Source organism: Apteryx rowi, unplaced genomic scaffold (assembly GCF_003343035.1).
Source record: "Apteryx rowi isolate R43461 unplaced genomic scaffold, aptRow1 scaffold_16, whole genome shotgun sequence".
NCBI lineage: Eukaryota > Metazoa > Chordata > Aves > Apterygiformes > Apterygidae > Apteryx > Apteryx rowi.
In genome coordinates, this window is record NW_020447863.1 from 173768 (window position 1) to 198810 (window position 25043).

General features: G+C 42.3%; 1 protein-coding gene across 5 annotated transcripts in view; it reads right to left on the bottom strand.

Moving 5' to 3' along the window:
• Positions 1-2391: 2391 nt before the first annotated feature.
• Positions 2392-25043, bottom strand: part of LOC112962983 (nucleoporin NUP188 homolog) — a 50570-nt gene continuing 27918 nt past the window's right edge. For all 5 annotated transcript variants that reach the window (XM_026059633.1, XM_026059635.1, XM_026059634.1 and 2 more), the window contains 35 exons: positions 24875-24989; positions 24147-24347; positions 23311-23400; positions 22675-22740; positions 22024-22143; positions 21417-21543; positions 21137-21292; positions 20450-20576; positions 19733-19820; positions 19563-19639; positions 18615-18729; positions 18134-18254; positions 17832-17898; positions 17263-17391; positions 15843-15976; positions 15339-15445; positions 14731-14937; positions 13856-14025; positions 13426-13495; positions 12680-12747; positions 12059-12254; positions 11435-11512; positions 10997-11082; positions 10429-10574; positions 9124-9305; positions 8523-8723; positions 7752-7844; positions 7373-7531; positions 6444-6581; positions 5875-5949; positions 4946-5155; positions 4288-4419; positions 4076-4146; positions 3489-3618; positions 2392-3255 (listed from right to left, as the gene is read on the bottom strand). In XM_026059633.1, coding sequence (XP_025915418.1) covers positions 3085-3255; positions 3489-3618; positions 4076-4146; positions 4288-4419; positions 4946-5155; positions 5875-5949; positions 6444-6581; positions 7373-7531; positions 7752-7844; positions 8523-8723; positions 9124-9305; positions 10429-10574; positions 10997-11082; positions 11435-11512; positions 12059-12254; positions 12680-12747; positions 13426-13495; positions 13856-14025; positions 14731-14937; positions 15339-15445; positions 15843-15976; positions 17263-17391; positions 17832-17898; positions 18134-18254; positions 18615-18729; positions 19563-19639; positions 19733-19820; positions 20450-20576; positions 21137-21292; positions 21417-21543; positions 22024-22143; positions 22675-22740; positions 23311-23400; positions 24147-24347; positions 24875-24989 — 4423 coding nt within the window. In that variant the 3' untranslated portion in view covers positions 2392-3084. The remainder of the gene's footprint in view (positions 3256-3488; positions 3619-4075; positions 4147-4287; positions 4420-4945; positions 5156-5874; positions 5950-6443; positions 6582-7372; positions 7532-7751; positions 7845-8522; positions 8724-9123; positions 9306-10428; positions 10575-10996; positions 11083-11434; positions 11513-12058; positions 12255-12679; positions 12748-13425; positions 13496-13855; positions 14026-14730; positions 14938-15338; positions 15446-15842; positions 15977-17262; positions 17392-17831; positions 17899-18133; positions 18255-18614; positions 18730-19562; positions 19640-19732; positions 19821-20449; positions 20577-21136; positions 21293-21416; positions 21544-22023; positions 22144-22674; positions 22741-23310; positions 23401-24146; positions 24348-24874; positions 24990-25043) is intronic.

A 25043-nucleotide genomic window follows, 5' to 3' on the forward strand; every position in this document is an offset into this window, starting at 1 on the left:
CTGCTCTTACTTTCCAGCCACATGACTGCAGCTTGCACTGAAAAGCAGCACTGGCAGGGAGGGAAAGGGATGCAGGTCGGGGGAGCTGTGCCATAGGRGGGGCCTAGGCTTGGAAGTTGGGTAAAAGCAAACAAATTCCCTAATTGTTCCTGTCCCAGCTGAAACTCTCAGCATGCCTTAAACATGTTAATGTCTTTCAGTTCCCTTCCCAAATTATACATCTTGGTTGTACTACAGATTGATGAACTCTAAGAAACAACAGCTCCTCCTTAACCTGAAGCAAAAATAGAGCAGCATTATGACTTTGCTGAGAGACTGGAAATGCTGCTCTGGATTTAACAGCCCTTTTTGTTGTTATGGAAACTAGATCTGTTGCGAACTTAAAGACTTGTCCCTAGCACTGAGCTTAGAAAGAAGGGATGGAAGGAACTCCTGGGAAGAGAAACTGTTAAAATGCTCTGTAATATAGCACTATCTCTCTCTTTTTCTACAGCTAACAAACTCAAAAGGGAATGGGGAGTTAAATTATGCTACTATTTTAATTAGTTTTACAACGACCMGGGTTACAGCTACCACAGTTCTACCCCTTTATAGCTCTACTTCTGCCTCTTCCCCTTCCATCCTCTAGTATGTATCTCTCCCTCAGGCCAGTAGCATCGCTGTTATGCATCTCCCCGGTGCATTAAATCAAAAGGGAGAACAGCTTTAGCAGCAGCAGTTTAATGATGCAGCAACTAGTGTGGCTTCCCTCAGCACAGCAAGAAGAAAGTCTTTTCCAGCAGCAGCACTCCTATCCCTCTGCAGCAGAAGGAGCACAAGGACATTCTAGTGCTACTTTTAACGCAGTTATGGAAGTAACTGGCTCTGCAGAAAGATGACACTCTAACTGCTTAGCTTACTTGAAGGCTTCATGGTGAGCCACTCTTCACTTAAAGCAGCTTTACACCACCTTGTGGCTGAGGGGCAGATACAGAAACAGGTGCAATTCAGGGGTGAAATGCTGCTGCTTGAAGTGAAGGTGCAACTCTAAAACAGCAAACAGCAGCAGAAGCTTTATGTTTGGCACCTAAGGCCCCCTGCCTAGCACCATCAAATCTCACCTTATACCCTCTATTTAATCAAGTACTACTTGCCCCTAAATTCTCATTCTATCTATTCTTGTTGATGAACGCAAATAAAGTGACTAGCATGATGCATTTAACTTCAAAAGCTGTGACACAGGGAAAAATAACTASAAAAACCTCTCAAACAACCGCCCTAGATACTACTGAACTTGATTAGAAGTACTGAATTCTGCTTGTCACCAATTTGTTGTCTTTTCTGCACAGTCCTTCATCTTTGAATCTCCATGTTCACACCTGGTTCCCCTGTGGCAGAAAGGGTTAAGTGTTACAGGTAACCCCAGTTATCCATAGCCACCTGCTGAGCACCGACATCCAAACATTAGGCTTATGACTGACACAACCTCCCTCTCCCTAAGAGCAGCTCACCTGAGCTTTTGGAGGGCAATCACGCTTCTCTTCCTTCAAGACCAATTTATTCCAGCCAGCTAGTTCAAAACTCTCTGAAGCCTCCAGGGCAACTAAAACTAGATCAGACAATTGTGCTAGAATATCCCCATCACTTAAGCTTAAAAGAAAAAAAAAAAAAGACAATCTTAATGCAACATAATCTAAAGCAACATTTTTTTTTTCAATTTAGTCTCTTAAAACCATTACACTTAAAAGGTTCTGACTGGAAAGCAATCAGGTGTCTCTTTTGGAAAGAACTGGTAGGTTACGAGCTCACAGCTACGATGAAATTTGATTTCTTACCTTAGAAAGCCTGTCTAGATTTCAGAGCTCGCATCAGGCTTTATTTTAAACAATAATAGCTGACCTTCCCTTACTATCTCCATCCTCCATTGAACCTTGGAACCTTACAGAGTTTGATGATCAGCTTGAGTGTGATGCAACAGCACAACGCTACTTTGCGCTAGAGAATTCCAAGTCTTCCCTCTAGCTTGAACCTGCACCATCCCCTGACGCTGCAACGGGTACGGTCCTGTGCACAAGGTAATCTGTGTTCATGGTCTACACCATGGTGGGCAGAAAAATCATCCCTGAGGAGCATTTTATAGTGATGCCAGCTGAAAACCTCCTACAAGTTCCCCAACGTGAGAGGAASAGAAAGGGAGTGGGTGTCGGAAAGCTGAGAGAATCAACCTTTGATTATAATCACTTCAAACAGTATCTGGATTGTCACGCACAAGCCGCAACTCAGCAGCATTGTTAGCTTGTACTTAGCCCAAGAGCCTCTGAGTTTTTAATCGACAAAGCCAAACTGCTACACAAAAGACGCAGAGACTGGTACTGCAGGCTGCTATGACCAATACAAAACCATGAATCCAGCTGCTGTCTATAAAGGTTTTAATATCAGTATAAATAGGGCACAGTTACAAAAAACTGCAAGACTGGAGCAATGGAATTTTGACTTAAAAACTTTTTGAGTGAGGCCTTGCTCTTCAGAAACACACATAACACACAGACTGCTGGGTGGAGGGGAGGCGTGAGCACACATACACCATCTTGCCTTGAACCATTCAGTACAAAAATAGCAGTAGAAAGATGGTCTCTGAATTGCTGGCTGATCCCTTGGTTGTGCCTTAACTGACTGCTAGGGAGAGGCAGATTGCACCTTGTATTGAGAGCAGAGTTAATGCCCAGAGGAAAGTTTGTCCCCTCTCTCTGTCCAGCCACAGCTTCCCCAGCTGAAGTACAAGCTATAAAAATAAAGATTTCCACTGTTCAGCGCTTGTACCCAGCCAGGATGCTCTAGCAGACGGAGCCGGCAGGGTGTGCACATGGGCTGATCAGTTTGAAGAGCCGCTCTCAGATTTCTTTACATTCGCTGTGCTACTGGGTTGCAARAGTTCAACGGGATCTTGCTGCTGATGTTACAGCTCAGTTTACAGCACTGCCCAAGTCAGGCCTCCCTCCCTTTCCCAGCCCTTGTTACGAGCTCTGCCAAGGGTGATGCCTTCTGTGGTGGACATGAATCATTCTGGTGCAGGTCCTGAAAAGGGAGGCAGTGGCAGGATGGGACCTATCTCTGCACATGCCTGACAAAGGCCTGCACGAGCTGGAACAAAGGCTCCTGCCCCTCGGGACCCAGCTTGGAAGCAGACTTTCCCTGGGGAGAGGGAAGAACCCCGCTGGCAGGTGAAGAGGGGCCACCGCGGCGGAAGTAACGAGACAGGCTGGAGAGCAGCGTACTCTGAAATGAGAAGCAGGCAATGAGTTAGCGTCCTCCGAACGCATGTTCCTCTCCCTCCCCAAACAAGGCGCCTGTGGCACAGGGACAGGCACCAGTGGGCGCAGCCCAGGATGACCTGAGGCTGTTGACTCATGCAGGGGAGTGGGCCGTACTGGGCAGTTGAAGACAAATGATCTTCACCCACAAGACACGTTTTCACCGAGCAGCCAGAAAGGATGTAACAAGCCGCTCACCAGCTCAGAGCTGAGCTCCTGTTTCATCCGCTGCTTGTCACGGGGATGCACAGCTGGGTCCCTCAAGTACCGAACAGCCTGGGAGATGAGTAGGTAGAAACAGTTTTCCATTGTAAACATGAGCAGAGACCTGTGCAAAGAAACACCAATCAGCAGGAGCCAAAAACATCAGCACYATTCCAGTTTCAAGGTCACATACCCTTAGAAAGACTTCACACACAAAGTATACACAAGGGAACACTGTTACTGTTTAGATTCTGCTCAAGCAGAGATATCCAAAGCTAYGATCTGCAGAGTAGAAACGCCCGTTGGCCAACAAGGAAGTCTGATTTAAATGTACTGGTAAATGAACATTAACTCTTTACCTGCGTCTTCAGTGGTTGACTCAGGATGGGATGGCTTCATACATCCTCCCCAAAAATCTCTGCTCGCTTTGGAGAGATTCTGATGGGCTTCCTGAGCTCCTTTGTTTTACTCAGGGCGAGAAGCTCAGAAACCCCACTAATGCCTCTGGATCTTGATTTTGATCCGAGGAGCACTGGTTTCTGCTCCTCAACCATGACTAAATAAAGCAGCTGGAAACTTACTTGAGGGTTTTGGTTCCCTCTTGCATATTCAACCCTGCAGCTTGAGGGAAAGGTTCCTTCTTCTTATCCAGCTTAAAGGGGAAAAAAAGAAAGGCATTAGAGACAGGAGATAGAAAAGAAGAAATACTCGTGTTCTTCAAAATACCAGCTGAATGGATGCTCGGACATCATTGCAACTGTTGTGCTCTCCGAAACAGAGAAATGACTAGTACCTCTCCCAACATGTTAAGGGCCACATTAACTGTGGCGAGGAGGGTCCCAAAGGAGGGTGCGACATCTGAATCAAAGGCTGGTGTGGTGAAACTCAAAACGAAGAGCAAGTTGTACTCAGCAAGGTCCAGTGACTGTGGGGGGAAAAAAAGAAGAGTGGGTGACTCCAGAGGCCACGAGTATGCTATTGTCACAGTGATACGAATACGCTGTCCTTATATCACACTTTTTGTATGGAGAACTTGAAGCACTGAGGTCAGTTCCCAAATCTCAAGTACACCGATGGAGCAGCAGAGAGTACTCTGGACAGTACTGCACAAGCAGACCGACTGCTCTGCTCACAAGCGGAGGGGAAAAGAAGGATGCCTTTTCTGAAGAGTGACACGCTGAGGATACAAATCTAGCTGGGTTATTAGCCTGTGCCAGTACGCAATGTTGTGCTGAACAGAGCACACGAAAGCTCAGCCAAGCCTTCCCTCCACGCTCAGCAGCGCCTGATTCCTAAGGGGATTCCTTATGCCCTGCCTTCCTGCTTTGTGCAGGACAGCAGACGGAGGTAAAAGCAGGGTCACTCTCTCAAACACTTCATAGACCCAGAGCATCATTTGGGATGCTGGAAACTCCCCCCTTCAGAGAGCAGTGCCTCTCCTCTTTCTCTACCTGGTCAAGGAGGATCTGGCAGACATCAGGGGTAAAATGACGCAGGGCAGCAAGAGATTTGCTGAGGATTTTCAAGAGGCTGTACTGCACCGTAAGCAGCGCCTTCTGCTCTGCTGCCTCCGACTCAGGGCTGGGATGTTTGGAGGAGGCTTGGGGGTTACGCTGCACTCGTGGAGTCACACTTGATGGAAGGGAGTCACCATTTTTTGTCTGCAGAGAAAGGAAGAAAGAAAAGAGACTTAAATACAGACATCACTGCTTTGTACGAAAGCCAACCCTTTTAGGAAAAAATGTTACTAGCAAAAGGAATGAGGAAGTAAGGCACCTAAACTTTTTCACCTGCTAGAAGCATGAGAATTCATGCTTAGTGCACATCAGGGGAGGCACTGCATTGCAGGGAAGCAGCTGCAGAGGCTATTGCTCCACATTCTGGGAAAGGAACCACTCACCAGCACACCAAGCCTTAGCCACGCTGAAATGGCACTTCAAAGCAATGCATCCTCTGCACCTCACACCCACCTAAGGATTCCCCAAGAGCTATTATCTCTTAACCAAGTTAAATCAAACCAAGGACACCGAGTCAACAACATGTCTGAACTCATCAGAAATGACACCACAGGGAACTACAGCAATGCAGCTTTCTCGCTGCAGAGCAGGCAGCTCTAAAATGATAATAGCTCTCTTCAAGCAATGGCTGCTGCTTCTGTAGGACCAGCCCACAGAGTCTAGAGATTTTAGAGCCTAGACTATTCTTTGCAAGCTTTTTCTGTGGAGAGATGCAAGTCCTAACTATTAAATTCCCAGTTGATGAATGTCAGCATTCACCACTGGGAACAGAGCCTGGATATTGAGTATATTTGCCTTTTGATGGGGAACATGGGTGTGCACCACCCCAAAACTTCAGTTTGGTTTAGGGTCCCCCTTCTCACCTGTAAATAGTGCTGGAGCATTTTGCGACTATGCAGGAGGGAGGTGCAGGCCTGACACAGGTAACACAGATTCACCTAAAATATAAAGGGTGAGGGAGAAATAATCTCTTAAAAGATCAGATCCCATCCGCACATTCACACAATCATTCCACGCATCAGTCGAACAAGACCAGATTATATCACTATTATAACCAAAGTACCATTYGGGGAAGCTAGAAAATCCAGTTAAACAGAACCTCGTGATTCTAGAGGATCAAYGCATTCTCTCAGCTCCCCTGTATTTTCTTGGAGGCACCTGGCACTAAGGACTGAGAGCAAGACATTGAATTCCCCAAGTTACATTTCCAAGCAACCRTATCTCTGTCCCCAACAACCACCTTTCCTCACTCAACTCAGACAATGTAGAGGACTTCATTCTACAGAAGAGACTTATTTAAATGGACTTCAGCAATAGTTCCTATTAAAAGAGCAGTAATAAAAAGACCAGGTAGCACCATTTTCTCTTAAACACACACAACTCCCTGCACTCCAAGGCAATATATTACCCAGAGCAGTATCCTGATTCCTACCTGCGTATCCCTCATAAGCTGTGGTAGATGAAAATGCCATTCTTTCGTGAAATTTGAGAGCTGGAGAATGAAGCCAACGGTGTGATCAGCCTCTTCCAGGCAGGCCAAGCTCTGCACTGTCCGTACTGCATTCAGGCACTGGAGGAGGAGAAAGAAGTACATCAGGACAATGGCAGTTAAAGCACAAAAAGCCCCTTCCCCTTCCTAGAAGCAAAAGCTGAAGGTGCATGAATTTGGCCTTCAGCACAGAAAATGCATTTTGACAAAATGAAAGCAGCTGCACAGCACACGGGTTCCAGACTCCTGGCRCACTACATTCTTGGTTAAGGGTCAGTGCATTTCACAGGCGTGCTGCCATATGAGAAGACAGCTATTTGCTTATGGAGCATGCTTGCATACAGCACCTACTCGCATACAGGATTCTTCACCAAATCCGCATTGACACAATTCAGCTGATACACGGATTTCAGTTTTGCAGGACATGAGCGCCTGCCCACCTGCACAGTGACTGAACCCTGACCACAGCATTTTCATTACCTGAGCACGTCTGAACTGAGACCATTTCTAAGAACAGCTCTCACTTTTTTTCAGAGCAGATGGTCACAAACTCAGTTCTCAGCAAACCTTCCCTTTTGTTACTGTGTTGAGTAGGTGTATCAAACAGCTGTAGCAAAGTTATAACCCCGAGAGTAAAAAGGATGTACAAATGTTGAGYGTACATGCTCTAACAACTATCTTAACAGTTATCCCTGCCTGACTGCCCGGCTTGTATGCTATTCTCCTTCTGCCACTATTTAATTATTTGTACAGTAAAGCTTTCTGAGACAGGAGCTGTGTCTTTTCAACATTTCTATAGTTTCTGACATGTTTCCACAGCTATTGTAACACAAAAGCCAAGTGAACCATCTCAGAGGAAGTACATGACATACCTGAAGAATCCTCTCTTGATGGACACCCACAAAGTCCAGGGCTTCTGTCAGGAAGTTGTATCTAAGTGTCTTAAGAAGACGCTCCATCAGTGACATGGAGAGACGATAGACCCCAGGCCAAGAGGGGGCATCCAGAGATTTTCGAGATGAAGCAGATGTCTGAACAGACCAGATATAAAACCAAAACAAATGACTTATTTACACTGTTGCTCAGCATGGCACAAGCCACAAACCCTTCAAAACATTTTGGAAGCGCCCAGGCTCTAGGGGTGGATGCTGCCCTCCCAGGCCCTGTAGGCTCCTCTCCAACTACAGCCAGTAAGGCAGGGCAGGGCAGAGCTCTCCTAGCGCGTTCCCACCCAGAAGCAGCAGCACCCACCTGAATGGCTCCATTAGTGCTAAGCTGGTACACACTCAAGAGGGGCAGGCAGACGCTCTGTGTGACACCAGCTCCAGCCACCGCTGCTGCCCCCTACAAGACACAGAACAAATTACTGTTAAAATCTGCATGTCCTTCCTCTCTCAGACCAAAGAGACTCCTCTTGCATTAAGTATTTCTGTCCTCTGCATTGCCACCCTTCTTTTAGAGAACTTTCATCCACACACACCTCTTATACGCTGCTCAGAAATTCAGTGTCAAGAAAAGCAACACTGTTCTTACTGCAAACACTAATCTGCATAGCTGTACCATGAATCCATTTCCATATCACCTGGTTTGGTATATATCTAATCTTCAAAAAGGTCTGGCTTTGAAAGGACCTTGCTTTCTCCTGAAATCCTACACAAAGTTGAATTTGCAATAGATAAGTAATGCTTTACTGCAACTAATGAGAAAGCAGGTTCCAACACTCAGTGCTGTTTTAGCTAGGGGGTTTAATTTACATTGCAGAAGAATATATTCAGCAAAAATGTTCACTCTAAATTACAGGTCTGCTCTGGCTGGCTCAGTTCTTCCATCCGAGACATTCCATTATCAGGAAGAACAAGGAAAACTAGGCAGACATCCACACAAAACCTACTGCTTGCCAGCCTCTAAAGAAATCTTTTATCCACAAATTATCATTCAGCTGCATTGCAGACAATATAATGAGATGTATGGCTCATATTTAAAACGCATAGCAATATGCTCTCATTTCTTTGCATCTCTCACCTGTTGTGTCCTTGCTAAGGTCAGCAGTAAATGTAATGAGGCCTCTGTGAAGTGAAGGTTTTGTTTAACTCTCAAGCTGATCTCCAAGGCAGCAAAGATAGTAGGAAGCACAGGGACTTTCCTAGTAATCTGTAGCCAGTAGTCTCCATCTTCATCAACTTCACAGAGTTCTTTTGCCAGATGCAGACCCAGAACACATACCTAGAGTGACAAGGAAAGAAGGAGAACAAGGTATAGGTTTTTCACGTATACCAAGGGAAAAAAAAAAAATCTTGAAAGCATTTACTAACACAATCTAAAGTGCAATCATTCTCAAGAGTCATCAGTTAGGGCATCTGGTATTCCTCACATCATACTCTGCATACTTCATGACTGTATTAGCAATTGTGACAGCTTCTTAGGACGGATCTGAAAGAGAAGCAGCAACAGCCGACTTCCCAAGCTGACACAGGCCAAAAAGACACGAAGTAATTCTGAGGCAGAAACTCCCAAAGCTCCCTTTGCAGGTAGCAGGTTGTAAGGCAGAATTGTTCCAAACATACATAGAACTTTTTTTAGAGAAAAGAAACATGGTGATAAAGCAGATGAACAGGTCCTTTACCCCGTCTCGCTGGTCCTTGTGTTTAACTCGGGAGGCGTCATCTGTTTCCATGCTGTCCTTATCATCTGCAGCATCTCCAGAGGTCAGGCTGTTCCGAGTCTGATCAAAGAGTGCAATGACCTCATCTTGGAGTGTTTCACACACACTGAGCACCAGCTGGGAGTACTGTGGGATCTCATTCACTGTGACAGACACAGAATAGAAAACAGTTAACACAATCCTTGTACTTAGGTTTCCAGTTTAACTGATAACATCACTGGGGCCACATTTCTTAGAACTAGTATTTTTTCCGTTTTCATTTCAAAACTTAGAAAACAGAATGCAAGAAACTGTGACTAAGTTAGATGATTAAGCTTAGGAGGACATAATAAGACACCATAAGAACATGTAGTTTCCCTAAGAAGTCGTATAAACCCATGACATTTCAGAGCACAAACCAAACACTATTATGGGAAGATTATTCCGTAACTGCTCACTGCAACATTTCCTACATATTTCTCCAGATTGCTGGTACAGGGTCATGGGTGTAGTCTATGTTCTGAGAGTCCTTATAATACTAAATTCTCATCAAAAACATTATTATAAATTGCACCTCCTTTTCCCACTATTACTGCAGACTCAAATTCATTAGCAAACAAAAATATTCATAGATTTAAAACTTTCAACTTTTTATTTGAATTATTTTCCAAAAGAGATGGTCTTGCAGAACCCAAGCAGTAGGATAAGGACTACACAGAAAGGTAAGCTGATATACCTCTCAGCACTACAACTGCCTTTATATTTGTGTTGCACAGCACCTAGTCCAGATTCCAGTGATAGTCTTTAAGTACTACTGTAATGTAAAATGTCCCAACAGTGACAGGAGTCACAACCAGACTGGTTTCTCTGGTTTGTAATGAAATGTATTCCCACAAGATTTTCCTATGTTTGGATCACTCGTTATGTCTCACAAGTAATTCACATCAGAATCTAAAAAGCTCTACACTCAGCTCTGTGAGATGACATTACTAGGGTGYCTCTCCCATACCTGCTGAGCTATTTTCACAAACATGTAGGAACTTAAACAGCTCTGAGATCTCTATCTCCTTCTCTATCAAACGGATCATTGCTGAGGAAAGACAGGAGAAGGGAAAGATATACACATATTGGGAATGACAAAAGCTCATCTCCTTCTGAAACTAGCTAAAACAAGTAAGTGCATCCTGCACTACAACTAACACCACACATTCTTATCTTGGAAACGCTAGTAATAAGAGTGTATTCAGCTGTGACAGCCCTGCTCTTGATACTCCCACACCACCTCACCTTTCATCTCCTTCATTTGCAAGACAGTGATGAGAGATGAGAACACTTTGGCTTTGGTCTTCTCCATCATCTGCTGATCTGCCTGTAGTACTCCCTCCAGAATCTGCGTCAAGGAGTTTATGATTTTATCCACAGAACCCAACTCGCTGACAATAAAAAGGGAGAGCTCTTCAGATTAGACAAGATCCCTCAATAAATATATTGGCTTGACTGAACTGTGTGGATCATAGGTTGAGCCACACAAATAAAAGCAGTTTGTCCAGGTAAACTTGAAGTCATCACCTGGATCTCATTAAAGACATTCCACAATAGAGTGAGAATGCAGGACTATCACAAAAGTTTCTTTGATACACTTGGAAGCAGGAAGTCAAACCATAAATATATTGTTTGACAAGAGATTTCAGCAACAAAGTATCAATATTGCCACCCCAAAAGAGAATCCCCTAATAAGGCATCAGTTTCCTCCACAAATCACTAAGGGAATCTCACTAGAGCAAAACACTTGAACACAATCTCCCAAGTTTTTATATTTAGCTGTGACTAATAACAATCCATACAAAATACCTACCTCTTCCACTGTTTGAGCAGGATCAGAAGAAGAGTGCATAGCATGGACCCCAGCTGCAGACAGGACACTGACATGGGAACCAGAAGCTAAGAAGAGATACCCCAAGAGTTATAGTTGCGATAGTCACAGGTAAGACTCTACACCCCAGACACCACCACCAAATGACCAGGTTTGTTTTTCAACAAGTAGCAGCATCGTGGGATCCCTAGTCAGGACCCTCTGCAGGGTCGCCCAGTGATGATGAGAATGAAACAAAAAAAACAAAGACTTATACGAAGCCCAGGAATTCAGGGAGAGAGACTTTGATTCGGCTTGATTTCACAAAATTTAAAAAACCTCTGATGGCAAGCAGCCGCAGAAATGAAACTCCTCTTAGTACAAAGGAGATGAGCAATTGATGACTGGGAAATTTAAGAACTAAGAAGTACTAGCACCTACCAAAACCTTGGTCCCATTTAGCACATCCAGAAACAATTGCTGATGGATTGCAGAATCAGTCAGATGCATTATATCTGCCTAAGATGCAAAAACATCAGAGATGAGCTTAAACAAATATAACAAACGATGCAACTTTTTTTCCAGTGTAATATCAGTCCACTGTTTTAATTTGTTACTTAAAGAATTCACCAAATTTTATATTTGTTGAATGATACAGCTTTGTAGAAATCACAGCAGCATTATATTAACATTTGACAAAAAGCTGACAATGACTAATTTCCCTCATGCTGTATCCTTATCTCACTCAACTCAGCAAAATCTCCTTGGGATCACAGAATTACTTAGAATCACTATAAAGATTGTTTACTACTTCCCTCCTCTGCTCAGACAGACAATATGCTCATTTTGATCAAACAGCAAAACACCACCTACTCTAACTGTTCTCTTGCACAAGGCTCGTGCCAACTTGTGTTGTAAGCATACGTATAAAATAACTGAAAAAAACAGTGGCTTCTTCATTATGCCATATTTATCTGACCCCGAGAGTTGACATTACATTATTCAAAACGTTAATTTCAGGTTATCCTGAAAGATAAGTGGAAAAAAGTACTAAGTAGCTCTTACATGGCTAGTAGAAATAATCAGGAGCATCCGCCAGGCTGAGATCAGCATCTGGTATTCTGTCATGGAGGCACAGCTGCTCCCCTCCGTCTCTGCCACATGATATGCCAGTAACTTCACATATTCTGACCAATAAGCAAAGCGCTTTTTGGTGGAGAAATTCTTCAGCGTGTCTTTCAGGGACTGATCCAGTGAGCCCCTGACCAAATCAAGAGGAGAAGTTATCTTCATTTATTCTTTGGTCAGAAAATATACTCCTTCTGAGATGCAGGCAGGAAAGCCAAGGACACAGCTTGCAAGTGAAGGTTATTCCACATATTAGACCTGTACAGGGAATCCCACTTTTTGCATCAAATGTGAAGGAAAAAGATGAACCCTGAAGAAAATGTATGATTTCTTTTTTTAAGCAGAAGTTTTAGTTAATCCTGACTTTTCAGTATATTAAATGGCAGTTCAAATGCATGTTTACAATCTGTTTATAAATCACTGTTCCTCCCATGTTACCACAGAATCATGTGTACCATATCAACGCCCTCAAAGCCTGCATGGTCTCTCAATATTTAACACACACAGTTTAAATAATTAAAAACAACTGGGATGAAGGAGAGACTATCAAAGACTTACTTGACAACATAGTAGATCTCCAGGCAGATGATTTTCATGATTAAGGCACAAGTGTCCAAGACACTGAGCTATAAACAAAATAAAAGCAAGATCTGAGCATCTTACTCTGCAGGGTGACTGGAACTCTAATTTATCCCTACCCATCCACTTGAGGCGACTAATACTCCAGTTTTCCAGGAGGTTTTTCTCCCACGATAGTAATAACATTATGTCATTTGACCAGGGACTGGTGACAATAGGGAACACATGGTCTGTTCAAACCCGCGCTGGAACTGAATGAGAGCCCAGGACCTTCATAACGAAGAGGGAAATTCCCCCAGAAAGGAGAGGCAACAAAAACCTAATGGATTCTTGTGTGCTACTAGTCAGCCTGAGCTATGTCTAGAAAAGCAAAAGAGAGTTTCTTTTGCCAAAAAGCACACAAAATATAGTATGGATGTGCTATACACAGCATACTTAGTATATTAGCTCCTTGCAAAGAGCAAGTCTTATCACAGATGCTAGGGTCACATTATCTTTGTTTCATATGTCAACAAAGAGCAGAAGATTTCAAAAATTAGTCCATGGCTGTACAGCCAATCTCTGCAACACCAGAAAGCATATGACTCAACTCCTGCCTGTGTTTAAACCAATTGATCATATCTCTTTTCAGAAAGCTGCAAACAGAAGGAAGAGCCACACACAACACTTAGAAATCCATTCTGAGAAGCACAAAACTACCTTCATTTTGTTCAGATGCAACTCACCTCTGATGTTTCTGAAGGGGGAGGAAGYGTCCCAAAGAGAGGATTGGTTAAATTTTCCCAAAACTTTGGCCTAAAAGATAGATACAGAAGTAATATCAGCTCTCTCTCCCATGCCACATGCCTAACAGTATCTTGACAGTTCCAGACTTCACAGAAAATATGCTTTAGTTAAACACAAGCTCACGTAGCTCTGTGTAAAAGAAAGTGAATGAAATATATTCACTTCTGAATATACGCATACAGGCTTCTCACTTCCTTTCTCAAGAGACTACCATAGGGGTCAAGCACGAAGCCTACATGTTGCACGCCCTTACTAGGACGCACAAGGACTATGATGTGATTTTTCTGAAAAGCCTGACGAACTAAGAAAAAAGTGGTAGGGGGAAAAAAAAAAAAAGGCAGCAAAGTGCACTGTAGAAAAACAACTCACTTGGTCCTCAGAACCAACATGGCGCTATCTCGGCGGTCCTGCCACAGGGCATGCAGGAAGGCAATGGCAGCCCGATGCAAGAGGGGAGGGCACCAGTACCTCTCCTGTTGTTTGGAGTCTATCAGCTCTAAGACAACTTGGAGGCAACTCCACTCCCCTAAGCTGAATTCCTAAAGCAAAAGGAAACAAGAGAGGTTACTTCTCCACAGAACTGCTATATAGGCACCTCCTAAGGCAGAATGTCGCTCAATTCTATTTAAACAATACACAAGCAAGTAAATCCTTAGTGTGTGGTGCAGGCATACTTTTTGTACACATAYATGTATAATATAAATGACTACAAAGAATGTGTAACACTGAGGAGAGAAATAAATAACTATTTCCACATGGTAGGTATCTCATTTTTAATTTTCCTGTCTTTGAGCTATGTTGGGACTCAACAAGACCAAGTGCCTTCTAAAAGTCCCACCCCAAGAAGACATTGAACTGCAAAACACTTGAGACAGAGTATTCTGGAAAACTGATACTGTCCATGTATCTCAATCTTCAGCTCTTCCATTGACTGTCCATTGTCAGAGTCAGGAAAATGGGCCAGAGGGATCTTCGGTCTGACCCATTTTAGCCATTCGTATGCTAATTCAGTATCTGCTTTGAGACCTTGGGAAAAGCTTCTCTCTGGTTGTAAGGAAAGGTGAAGCTGGGATAGCAGCACATCCATCAACTGTAAGCACATGCTGCATTTACCTTTACATTAGGCATATCAGGTTGCCTGTCAGAATTTAGAGACTGATGCCATGAGACTGCTATAAATGTATTTTGGACTAATTTATGATAAAAAAACGAGTAAGGCCCTGGGCATGTATCTGCTATTGTACCTTTGACCCATCATTGCCATCCTTCACTTCCAAGTTCAGGAACAGTTCAATGAGCCCAGGCTGTGTCTCCACTGCAACCGTGAGGAATTCCAGGATCATGACTTTAATACGCATGTCCTCAATCTTGCTCTGCAGGCGGGTCAGGAAGGCATCACGGATGGCAGCAGCATCACTACCAAGGCAGGCATAAACCGACATGGGAGCAACCTGCAAAAGGAAAGAAATGTCAGAAACATGGATAACCAACCTCTACAGAATGCTGCTTCCCTCTATTACAAAGGTGATTTGCATTTTAAATTGAAACTCTGTAATATTTTATACTGAATCTAGAAATAGAAGTGAGGGAACTCAAAAATAGGTTATTTTCATTAAGCAGGAAGAAACTTGCCAACTGATCCAAAATTTCCTCTTTGGCGATTCTGCTCTCTCCCTTATTTCACAAGGAGCGTGGCAAAACTGGAAAGGTTTCAGTTCATGCAGCCTTCAACAGATTTGCATTACGTACTCTGACACAAATAAGCCTGAAGAAATTATCCTGAAAGACTTTCAGCGCTGGAATCAGTCAAAAAGGGAAAAGCAAAGGAGCGCTTAAGTAAGTTTTGTCTTACCGTAGCCAGTCGTTTGAGCAATTGGATGGCCAGGCGTGGAAGTGCAGGGTCGTGTTTGTGGTAGATATATTTGGCCAAGACCGCAATAAGATTGTTTCCATGAGCACCTGCAGAAAACACAATTAAAATCAAACAGAAGAACCTGTAATAAGATGTAATTATTTACCAATGATTTCAATAGTGGAAGGTGAAAATTAGCTCAATCTTCCAAAAGAATAAGGCATGGGCCCAGTCAGAGGTTCTAATGGCAACTGATTTACTATATGCTTCACACCCATCTCATTACAAAGCAGCAAAACCAAGCCATGTTTGTTTAATACTTCAGAAGCAGTCCTAGAGGAGAAAAATGCCTCAGAGAAGGGAGAAAGGGCCTTCACCCATCACCAGAGAGCACTTTTTGGAACCTTCAAATCTCAAATATGTTTGTAAAGAAACGCATTCTCATTAACTGCATATAACAGAAAAGCACAGCTTAGTAAGCTGCCCCCAGGGAGAAATACGTACCATGCTGAGTAAGTGCCTGTTCTAATGGAGACACCACACTAGAGGGGGGTTTCAACCGGATGACATTATTGGTGACTGAGAAAGCCAGCTTAACTGTTTGTATCAGCAGTTGACCTTGGCCTTGTGACTCATCACTGTGTTTCCAAAAAGAAAACAAAGTAAGTAATTGTGTTGACAACCGACATTTATTATTTGCACAACATTCAAAGAGCAAATTCTATATGCTGTCAGGCAGGGGTTATAAGACATCTTTACTCAGTCTCTCATATCACCGCATAACAGCTGTTGAAATACAAATCCCCAGAACACACACAAAATATTTTTAGCCAGCCCTGAGTTTTCAGTGTCAAATAACAAAAAAGAAAAATAGTCTGACTGCCTATTGTCACTTTCTTTTTCTTCTTCYGGATCCGGAGATTTTACATCCGTTAGGACAGGGGTAGAAACATTTCCAGAACCAGTCTCTCAGAAATTATAATGTATCCAAACTGGATGAAGAGATTAAACTGGCTCGAAGTCTGGTATTTTCATTAAGATTTTCCTCATCAGACAAACATTCTAGAGAAAAAGCCAAAACAGGCTTTTCAAACAGATCTCACTTTCCTCTTAATAAATCTGGATTCTCTTCCAATCTTTTGTTGTGAAAGAACAAAAATGGCAGACATTCCCAGAAACAACCCGCTGGCAAGTTTGGCTGTGTCTGTGTGTTGAGTAAGGTTGGCTAGGAAAAGAGAGCAGAGGAAAGGGGAGGGATTCAACCACAGCTAAAGCAAAAGTTTCAAGCCTCAGTGAGAACCATAAGAAAATTAACACTCTTAGTACTAGAAAAGCCTTCAATACAGTTGATTTCAAGAGTACTTCAAGCTGCCTTCAGAATCCAACTTGAAAAGACTGATCATCCCTAGCACTTTCTAAAATGACAGCTCAAGCTTTGTTATAATACATTCATAATAATAATAATTCACTGATAATGATTCATTCATAATAATAGCTTTACTTGGACTCTGGTGTAAATTGAAGACACAGACATTCTAACATTGGCTATAATCCTCTTGCTTCTAATTCATTCATTTATTCATTCTCATACGTTGAACTCAAGTGAATTCTTTACGAAAAAAAAGGTAATGCTAGCAAACATTAAAAAAATGAGCACATTTACACCCACTGACATGCTCCAAATGTCAGTTAAGCTAAGCAAAACAGAAAACTTAAAGCAACTGCATGAAACGGAGAGTGTACAGCAAAGACTGCATACAGGTCTGGGACAAACAGAAGGCTTCTCCTCCAGTACATGTGAGGCAGTTTGCTTTAGCTAGCTGCTATGCTGATGCCCAGCTAAGACTAATCAAGTTAAAGCTACATTTCAAGTATTATCTGTTGCTTCTTTCCTCAGGCTACTGAAGTGATTAACACAACTCACCTACTAGACTGGGAAGCCATTACCATATCAATAGTGTCCACACCAATTCCCATGATGTTAATGACAGCTTGCCCTGCTTCAGTGTTGGCCAGACTGAAGATGCACAAGGATTGAAGGCTGGGGGCATTGCTGTGAGACGTGAACAACGCAGGACATCATCATTAGGAGCATTTGCAGTATTTTCTCACCTAGCATCAAGTAAACTACCACAAAGTAGCCTCTATGAATTTCTACATCTCCCCAACACCCCTACTTTCTTCTCCCTTCTACTTTCTTCAGAGTGGGTATACCAAATATGAAAGTGGATGGCAATCTGTCTTGGGGAACCTACTTACTGTTTTCTCTCTCCTCATCAGGTGCTCTAAAAAGCAATGTGATTTACTCTACCCCTAAACTTTTTCTACCCTCCCTGAACTCAGTAATGCAGACAAGGGCTGAAATCAGCACTACACAACCACACCAGTTTACTCCTAGTAATTTAGTTAAAAACTGAAACAAAAAAGGTAGTGACAGTCTTCTTGCACTGTAAATGAGCTTAYTGCAGATCGGAAATCCATCGCCCATCTTACCTGCTGCGAGGATCCATTTCAGGGCATAAATTCAGTATAGCATGGATCAACTGCAGAATCAGGCACCCTAAAACAGAGAGTAAACGACTACTCAGTTTTCAGGAAAAGCTGTTGCCAAGTTCCTAACATTTTCAAACAAGTTCACAGCATCTTGCAATACTGATAATGCACAAAGGAAACCCCAAATGGCTTCCAGAGAAGGTCTCATAAAAAAGGGGGGAAAAATAAAATCAACATTCTCTCCAATAAGACAGTTGATCCTTCCTCCCTCTCACCCCCAAGAAAAAACCCACAATCCTTACCAATTTTCTCTCTTACTCCGTGGGAGTTATAGCGCCATTTGTGGTAATTTGGTAACATCTCCTTCAGGACAAACACGATGCAGGGCACAAGCCCTTGGCTCTGGGTGCTACCAAGTTGTCCCTAGGAAAAACAGAAATGTTATTGTTCTGCTTCTGGTTCAAAGGACATGAAACCTTTTGTAAAAAGATATCCCAGCTTCTACATCTATCTCTAATGTATGAGAAAAGTATTGAGCATGGGGATTTACAGATTTACAAATTTACACATGCAAATTATATTCCGTAGCAGATCAGATGAATCAAAACTGGGGGTTTCTGAGAGCACCAGACTACAGAGAAAGCAGAAACAATAGCACAAAGGAGAGTGTCAACTAATTATTACCCAAAGACACCTGTTGTACAGGGCATCTGCTGTATTTCACTTTCCTATCACAACAGCCTGCAGCTGACCTCACACGCAGACCACTCCAGAAGCACTCACCCGGACAAGAGTTGTGATCAGGTTCAGGAAGGAGATGGTAACACTGTACTCGCCTTGAGGCTGTTCTATGCTCATCAGTAGGTTTCCATAGCCCCCGGCATTCATCCCTTCCGCACTGTGAAATGAGCCAGAGGGTTCATGGTATGAATAGCAGGAATCTGCTTCAGGACAGTGGGTGCACATGTATAACCTAAATTACTTCATCTACTACCAGCTACAAGAAATATGATCCCTAAGAAGGGACTGATTCAGAACAGCACAGATCCTACGCACTTTAAGATGCTGTATTTTGCCTCTCCTCGTGGCTATATCCTGTATTTTGAGTAAGATGAATCTTAATCTCAACTCAAAATTCAGCACACTCATCCCCGTCTAAAAATAAGTTTCTTGTTATTTAAGCACTTTCCATCGTGAAACTAACGCTTTACAGTTGCATGCAATCCTACAAAGTGCAAAATAACAGAATCTGTGGAGAAAGCGAAAGAGAGAGCTGGGCTGAAGAGTTTTTACACATCTGACAGTGCAAGCGATTGCCCACATGGGCAAAAACAACAGGCAGCATTAGTGGTGAAGAGCTTCAATGCTCACTGTTCTATCAAATATTACAGAGTTTGTTTTCCCACTGCGTGACAACAGACATTATTTTATGGATCTCCATTTAAGATTTTAATCTGACAAGCATAAGGAAATTCCAGATTACATGAGCTAGAGATGCTGAACGCCAGGGATTTTTAGAGGACCTTCCCAGGAATCACACTTCAGTCAAAGAATCCCAGCTTTTCTGATGAAACTGAAGCAATAGCAAAGCTTTTGCCAGCTCTCTGCCCTTTCATGAGTGAAGGGCATGTCAGATGCATGGATTTCGTTAACCTCAGATTTCACATCGGGAAAAAGGTTTTATGCCTTGTTATGAAAAGTTTAGACAAAAAAATAAAAAGAAAGGATTACCTAATCATGTGATTCATACTGGACACTGGATTGGCAACAAATGGCAAGAACCCTGTATGGTGAAGGTCAGTCCAAACCTGCAAGAGAAGAAGCACAGATATTCCCTTTCGTTCACACATACATGTCTATTAGTACTCAATTCTAGAAAATCTAGAAGGTCATTTCCTTACCTTGGCTGGCATCCGAGCAGCCAGTACTGTCAAACAGTTGACACAAGAAGCAATAACATCCACAGGGGGAGAGATTACAGTCGTTAGCCTAGGAAAGAGAAGTATTATGCATAAAATGCACTGCCACCTGTGGTCCAGCCTGCATATTACTGTTTTGATCAAAAAGATGTATTTCTCACTGAAGTACACACACATAAAGCCTAATCAGATACAATATAGACACCAGAGTCTAGACTTGCAGTCTAGACTTGAAGTCTCTGCCTTGCACCTGAATCAGAGCAATTTACTGTGACAGGTAAGGCTGGCAAAGCAGCAGACTGTCACAGTGAACAATGATTATGCAGCAGAAAATCTATTTCCAGGCAGTTAGCAGTGAGAGGAGAGTTAATAAGCACCGATTGTTTTATCACCAGGAAGGTATTGCTCTAATGGTAGGCTTTATTCCCCTTTTGTGCAAGTATAACTACGAGGATAAAATACCTTTAAATAGGTAAAATTGTACTACATTCAAGAAGAGAGTGAGAGGTCATCCTGCTGTATTATTATAATTAAAGCATTAAACGGTGTGTAGTCAGAACAGTCTTGAGAACTGAACAACAGTCTTGGAGAGTTCCAGCATTGAGACACACTTCTTGCAAAGCTTTTAACCAAACTGGTAATTGATCATTCTTCCTGCTAATTGTATCTTCCCAGGAACCTCAACTGTTAGTGACTTACCTCTGCAGGAGCATGTAGATTCGCGATGTGATCGGTAGAAGACAATCTGCTATTGATACGTCAGTGCTGATGACTTTATGAACCAGATCAATGATAGGCTTTACCCTCTGGCAGTGCTGAATCACATCTGGGTAAGGAACATTAACATTAGAATTAATCACACTTAAGCAGTCATCAAATCTGGAGAAATGCACATTAATCTCTTTGCACATCCCCTGGATCTATTCCCATACCACAGAACATTTTTATTTTAATCTGTCTAAACTTTTCCATCGTCTAAAATTTATCTCATCTCGCTACACGTGCTTAGCATTTTCCAATAAATTTTATAGAATTATCATAATACAAAAACAGGTTTCCAGAAAAGTATTCCAAGATCTTTCATCTTCCTGTGCACTTGACTTTGCTCTCTCTCTTCCATAGTCTTTCTTCTACAAATCTCCCCCCTTCTCTATGCTTTTTTACAGTACTTTCTTCCCCCACTTAATCAGGGCCCTCCATATGCTGCTGTATTCCACAGTCGTCACCTGATCATGACAACTGGGACAATATCAGGCAATCTCTGTGAGGTGAAGAAAGTATAAAAAGTACTTAGAGCTGCTCAGTCCTACTATTAACCTCCAACTGCTACCAATTAACAGATATACTTATTTCTCTTTCATACCTCCAGTTCCCAACATGTCCTACCTGCTGTTGATACAACATGGAGCAGCATCTCAATCTCACAGGTGAATAGTGTCCAGCTGCTGTAGGAATACTCCCATCGTACCAAATAAGCCCGATCATCCAGCATCACTTGGCCCACTGTTCCCTGAGGTATCCGCARATTTGTTTGGCCTAGCCCTAAGGATTGAAGGAGGAGGAGGTGAAATAAAGTTGTCATGAATTTCCCCATGAGTTRGAAGACAGTTTAAAGAACTAAATCCCCAAAACTTGAATAAGTAAAGGTTAAATGCAGTTCCCCTACCAAGAGGATAGAGGAGCTTTGGAGCCTGTCTTCGCCAAAGTGTGCCATCTTCATGAGAGATCACATCAGGAGGTTTATGCTTGTACAGTTCAATATAGAATGACATTTTATCCAGGAAACTGTATACCTGCACAACACAGAGAGCTTAAAGAATACAGCCAGAGAACCARAATGTATCAAAAACAAATCAACCAGGTCATTTTTAGGAACAGGTAAGTTTTCTTGACACACACAATATCCTTCTAACATGCCAACCCTACCAAAACACTATTAGAAAGTCCAAATGTCCAGACAAGTCTGACCCAATGAATCAGGAACGAATTATGAATGAAGTACAACTTGAAAAAAGAGACAGTATCTTCATCTTCAGTCATTAGAGTTGAAGAGCTTCCTAAAAGTCAGGAAACAGGTCCCCCCAGTGTCTAGCAACAACAAAGGACTAAAAAGGAGCCCTAACCACTGTTCTTTGGCAGAAGTTTGATATCTGTTATCTAAGGCTGCAACTGTGATATGCATTTGTAATGGAAAGAAAGAAAACAGTATTACACAGCACATTCTCCATGTCTAGAAATAAATCACCTCCCAAATGCTAAGCGAGATCCCGTACCTTTTTTGCAGTAGATTTATCCGACACAAGGGCTTGGAGCAGCTGAAGGAGAGGAGTAAGAAGATGGGGGAACATCCCACACACACTGTCCAGGATAATACCCAGACCTGCAGTTGGTTCCTGGTGGCGGAAACAGAAAGCAAATGTCTTATTACTAAAAAGAAATACTAAAATGGTCTCAGTATAACACAAGGATATTTTTCCTTTTTAAGGTGTACATTTAATATTAATCATGCAAAAAGTATCACTCCAGTCCTTGCACAGACTAAAGCATGAGGCAGTGTGCAAGTATAAGGCAGGAAGTAAGACTATAATGCATTACATATCATCCTAATTCTGTGACAACAAAAAATAAGCATGATGCTTTTGCCAGCAGTTAGTTCAATCCTTGCAACCCCAGCTCTGGTTTAAACTATCACCTATATTAAAACTTGTTCCAGTATCCTTCAAGAGTAAAGCCAAGGCTGTACCTAAAAGGCAGGAAAGGGCAAAAGTAAATCAAAGATAGATACAAATGAAAACTAACTCCTCAGGCCCTCCTAGAAACTAACTAAATACGATCAGTCTGTTCCTTTCCTAAAAGGGATCTTTTTTCTTTATCATGTTTTAAGTCTAAGCAAGGTAGGTCAAAGAAGCTTCCAACACACTCACCGTCTTCCAGAAGAGCTGAGGAATGCTGGAAGCTGCCAGAACTTCACATGCTGCATCAATTATATCCTTCAAAGAAAGAGAGGAAGGAGAAAACAAAAAGTTATTTTACACAGAGGGCTTTCATGCCAAGCAAGTTTTGTCATATCCTTGGAATTTAAGTTTCCATGTTTATTCACTAAAATGGAACTACTTCCTCTATTCAAAACAGAGGGAAAACATCTAGAACACCCAAACCCAGAACATGCAATCGCTCTAAGGCCACACTCATTAACAATGAATGGACTGGCCAAAAACAAATCTGCCCACTACATCTGCAGAGGGCTGCATGAAGTCTTCCCAAACTTAGAAACTGAGTATGTATTATTTCCATTCTATTGGAAATAACATATCAGCAATTAGTTTCAAAACTGCAAGGCACATTATCTTTCATTACTAATCTGTTAGTATGCAAAGGTGCTCGTCAAGTTTACATCGTGTAAATGGAGGAGGAAAAATAGTAAATCACTCTTTTAGAACTATGTAAATCACATAAAACTTGCTGTTTCAAATGCAGAATTAACATTTCACATAGGTAGTGTCAGTTACAACAGGTTATTTTACATTAGATAACGGACAAAATGAGTCTTGGATGCTTACCTGCTGATTGCCTAATGTATGCAATTCCAGTGATGTCAGGACAAAAGAAAGCAGCCCATAAATACACATGCAAGCTGTGCTGGCAGTACACTGGAAAGAAAGAATGCACAAGACCATTATAGGAACGATTATGAAGTACAGAACACATTGTAACAGTACTCAATCTCCTTTTTGGACAGTGGGCACATCTGAGTAACTGCCTCTTTCATACCCCGTTGCTGCAGTCAGCAGAGAGGCAGTAAAATAGGAAGCAGTTATTAATTAAGCTCCACATAACATGAAAGATTTCACTGAACTGAGACATGTTGCTACTATCATTATCACCAGAAACTTCTTCAAAACATCATAAAAAGAAATACTTAGTGTTCAGAGAAATAAAAAGGATTTACTTTCCTTGGTTTCTGCCTACAAAGTAGTTTACTCGTACATTGCATTATCTATGGAAACCATATAGGGAAAACAGGGCACAGTGATATCGGCTAATAATCAAGATCTACAATAGCAGGTACACCTATGGAGGCAAATCAACAAACGTGACTTAACGCAGTCTGTTCTGCTCAAATGAGATATAGTTCCTTGACTTACAGAAGTAATTTTTATTTATTCTTCAGGCATAAAAATCTGTTTAATTTCAATTTGATTTCTGCTCTTCACTGAAAGCAAGGGAGATGATAAAATGTCCATCACATACTGTTCCTTTACTACATGCTCTGCTTAAAAACAGATTTAGACTGAAAGAACACTGGTCCAAAATCATCTGCTTCCCACCATGCCTTTACATCATTAGTAGTTAAAAACCTTCAAAGAGCCTAAAAATATGATTGTAAGAAACTCACATTCTTCCCTCCACTGCTCAGCGATCGGAGAAGCTTTGTCAGATACTGGAACACGTTCAGCTGGATAGCAGTGCTGCCCATTCTCCTGATCATGTTTGTTGACTCTTCTGGGTTTACAGTGTGACGGAGCAGAGCCCAGGCCAAAAGCACGGGCGCATGATGTGAGACATCCCCTAACTGCAGCAGCTGATTGTCCATTTCCTGCTCAAAGACAAGGCAGAAGCAAAACAATCAAGTCCGTCTTAAACTCATGCTCAGCAAGCATACAGTTGATTGATTGTGTCTTAGCACTAACAGTCACCTTTCCTTTGCAAATAACTATCTCAAACATGCAACTGACCAAATTATACATAGTTGCAGCCTTGGTCTGGTTTTCTGCATGGTTCATCGGCTCATAGTTGTTCTCGCCCCAGGTGTTCTCTGTCCTAAATATCCCTGACAACACAAATATTTTGTTTCATCCCCTTCTGGCAAGTTCGCACTGTCTAATTCTTTGCTCACACCTTTCTTCGGAGAAAGGCCCAAGATAACCAAGCAAGCATGCGGGAGAAGAATTAGTTTCCTTCTTATTTGCCCAGAACGTTATGTGGATATTAGTCCTTTCACTCAGTCAACACGTCCAAGGATCATGAACTTAAAGATATAATCTGCTAACAGCACTGCTTGGATAACTTCAATAAGTTCCATACTGTTAGGCCTACTCAGGGCTCACTTTGCCAGTGGCTTACCTGGTGGATACGGTCATTATTGGCTAACTTGTGCTCCTCTGTCCTGTCATCCAAAGCACGCTCATGGAGGGAGTCTATTTCCATGCCTTCCACCAAAATAAGAGCACTAAAGTATCTGAAAGCAGGAGTTATTTAAGGATTCAGCATGAAAAAGAAGAGGGAAAAACAG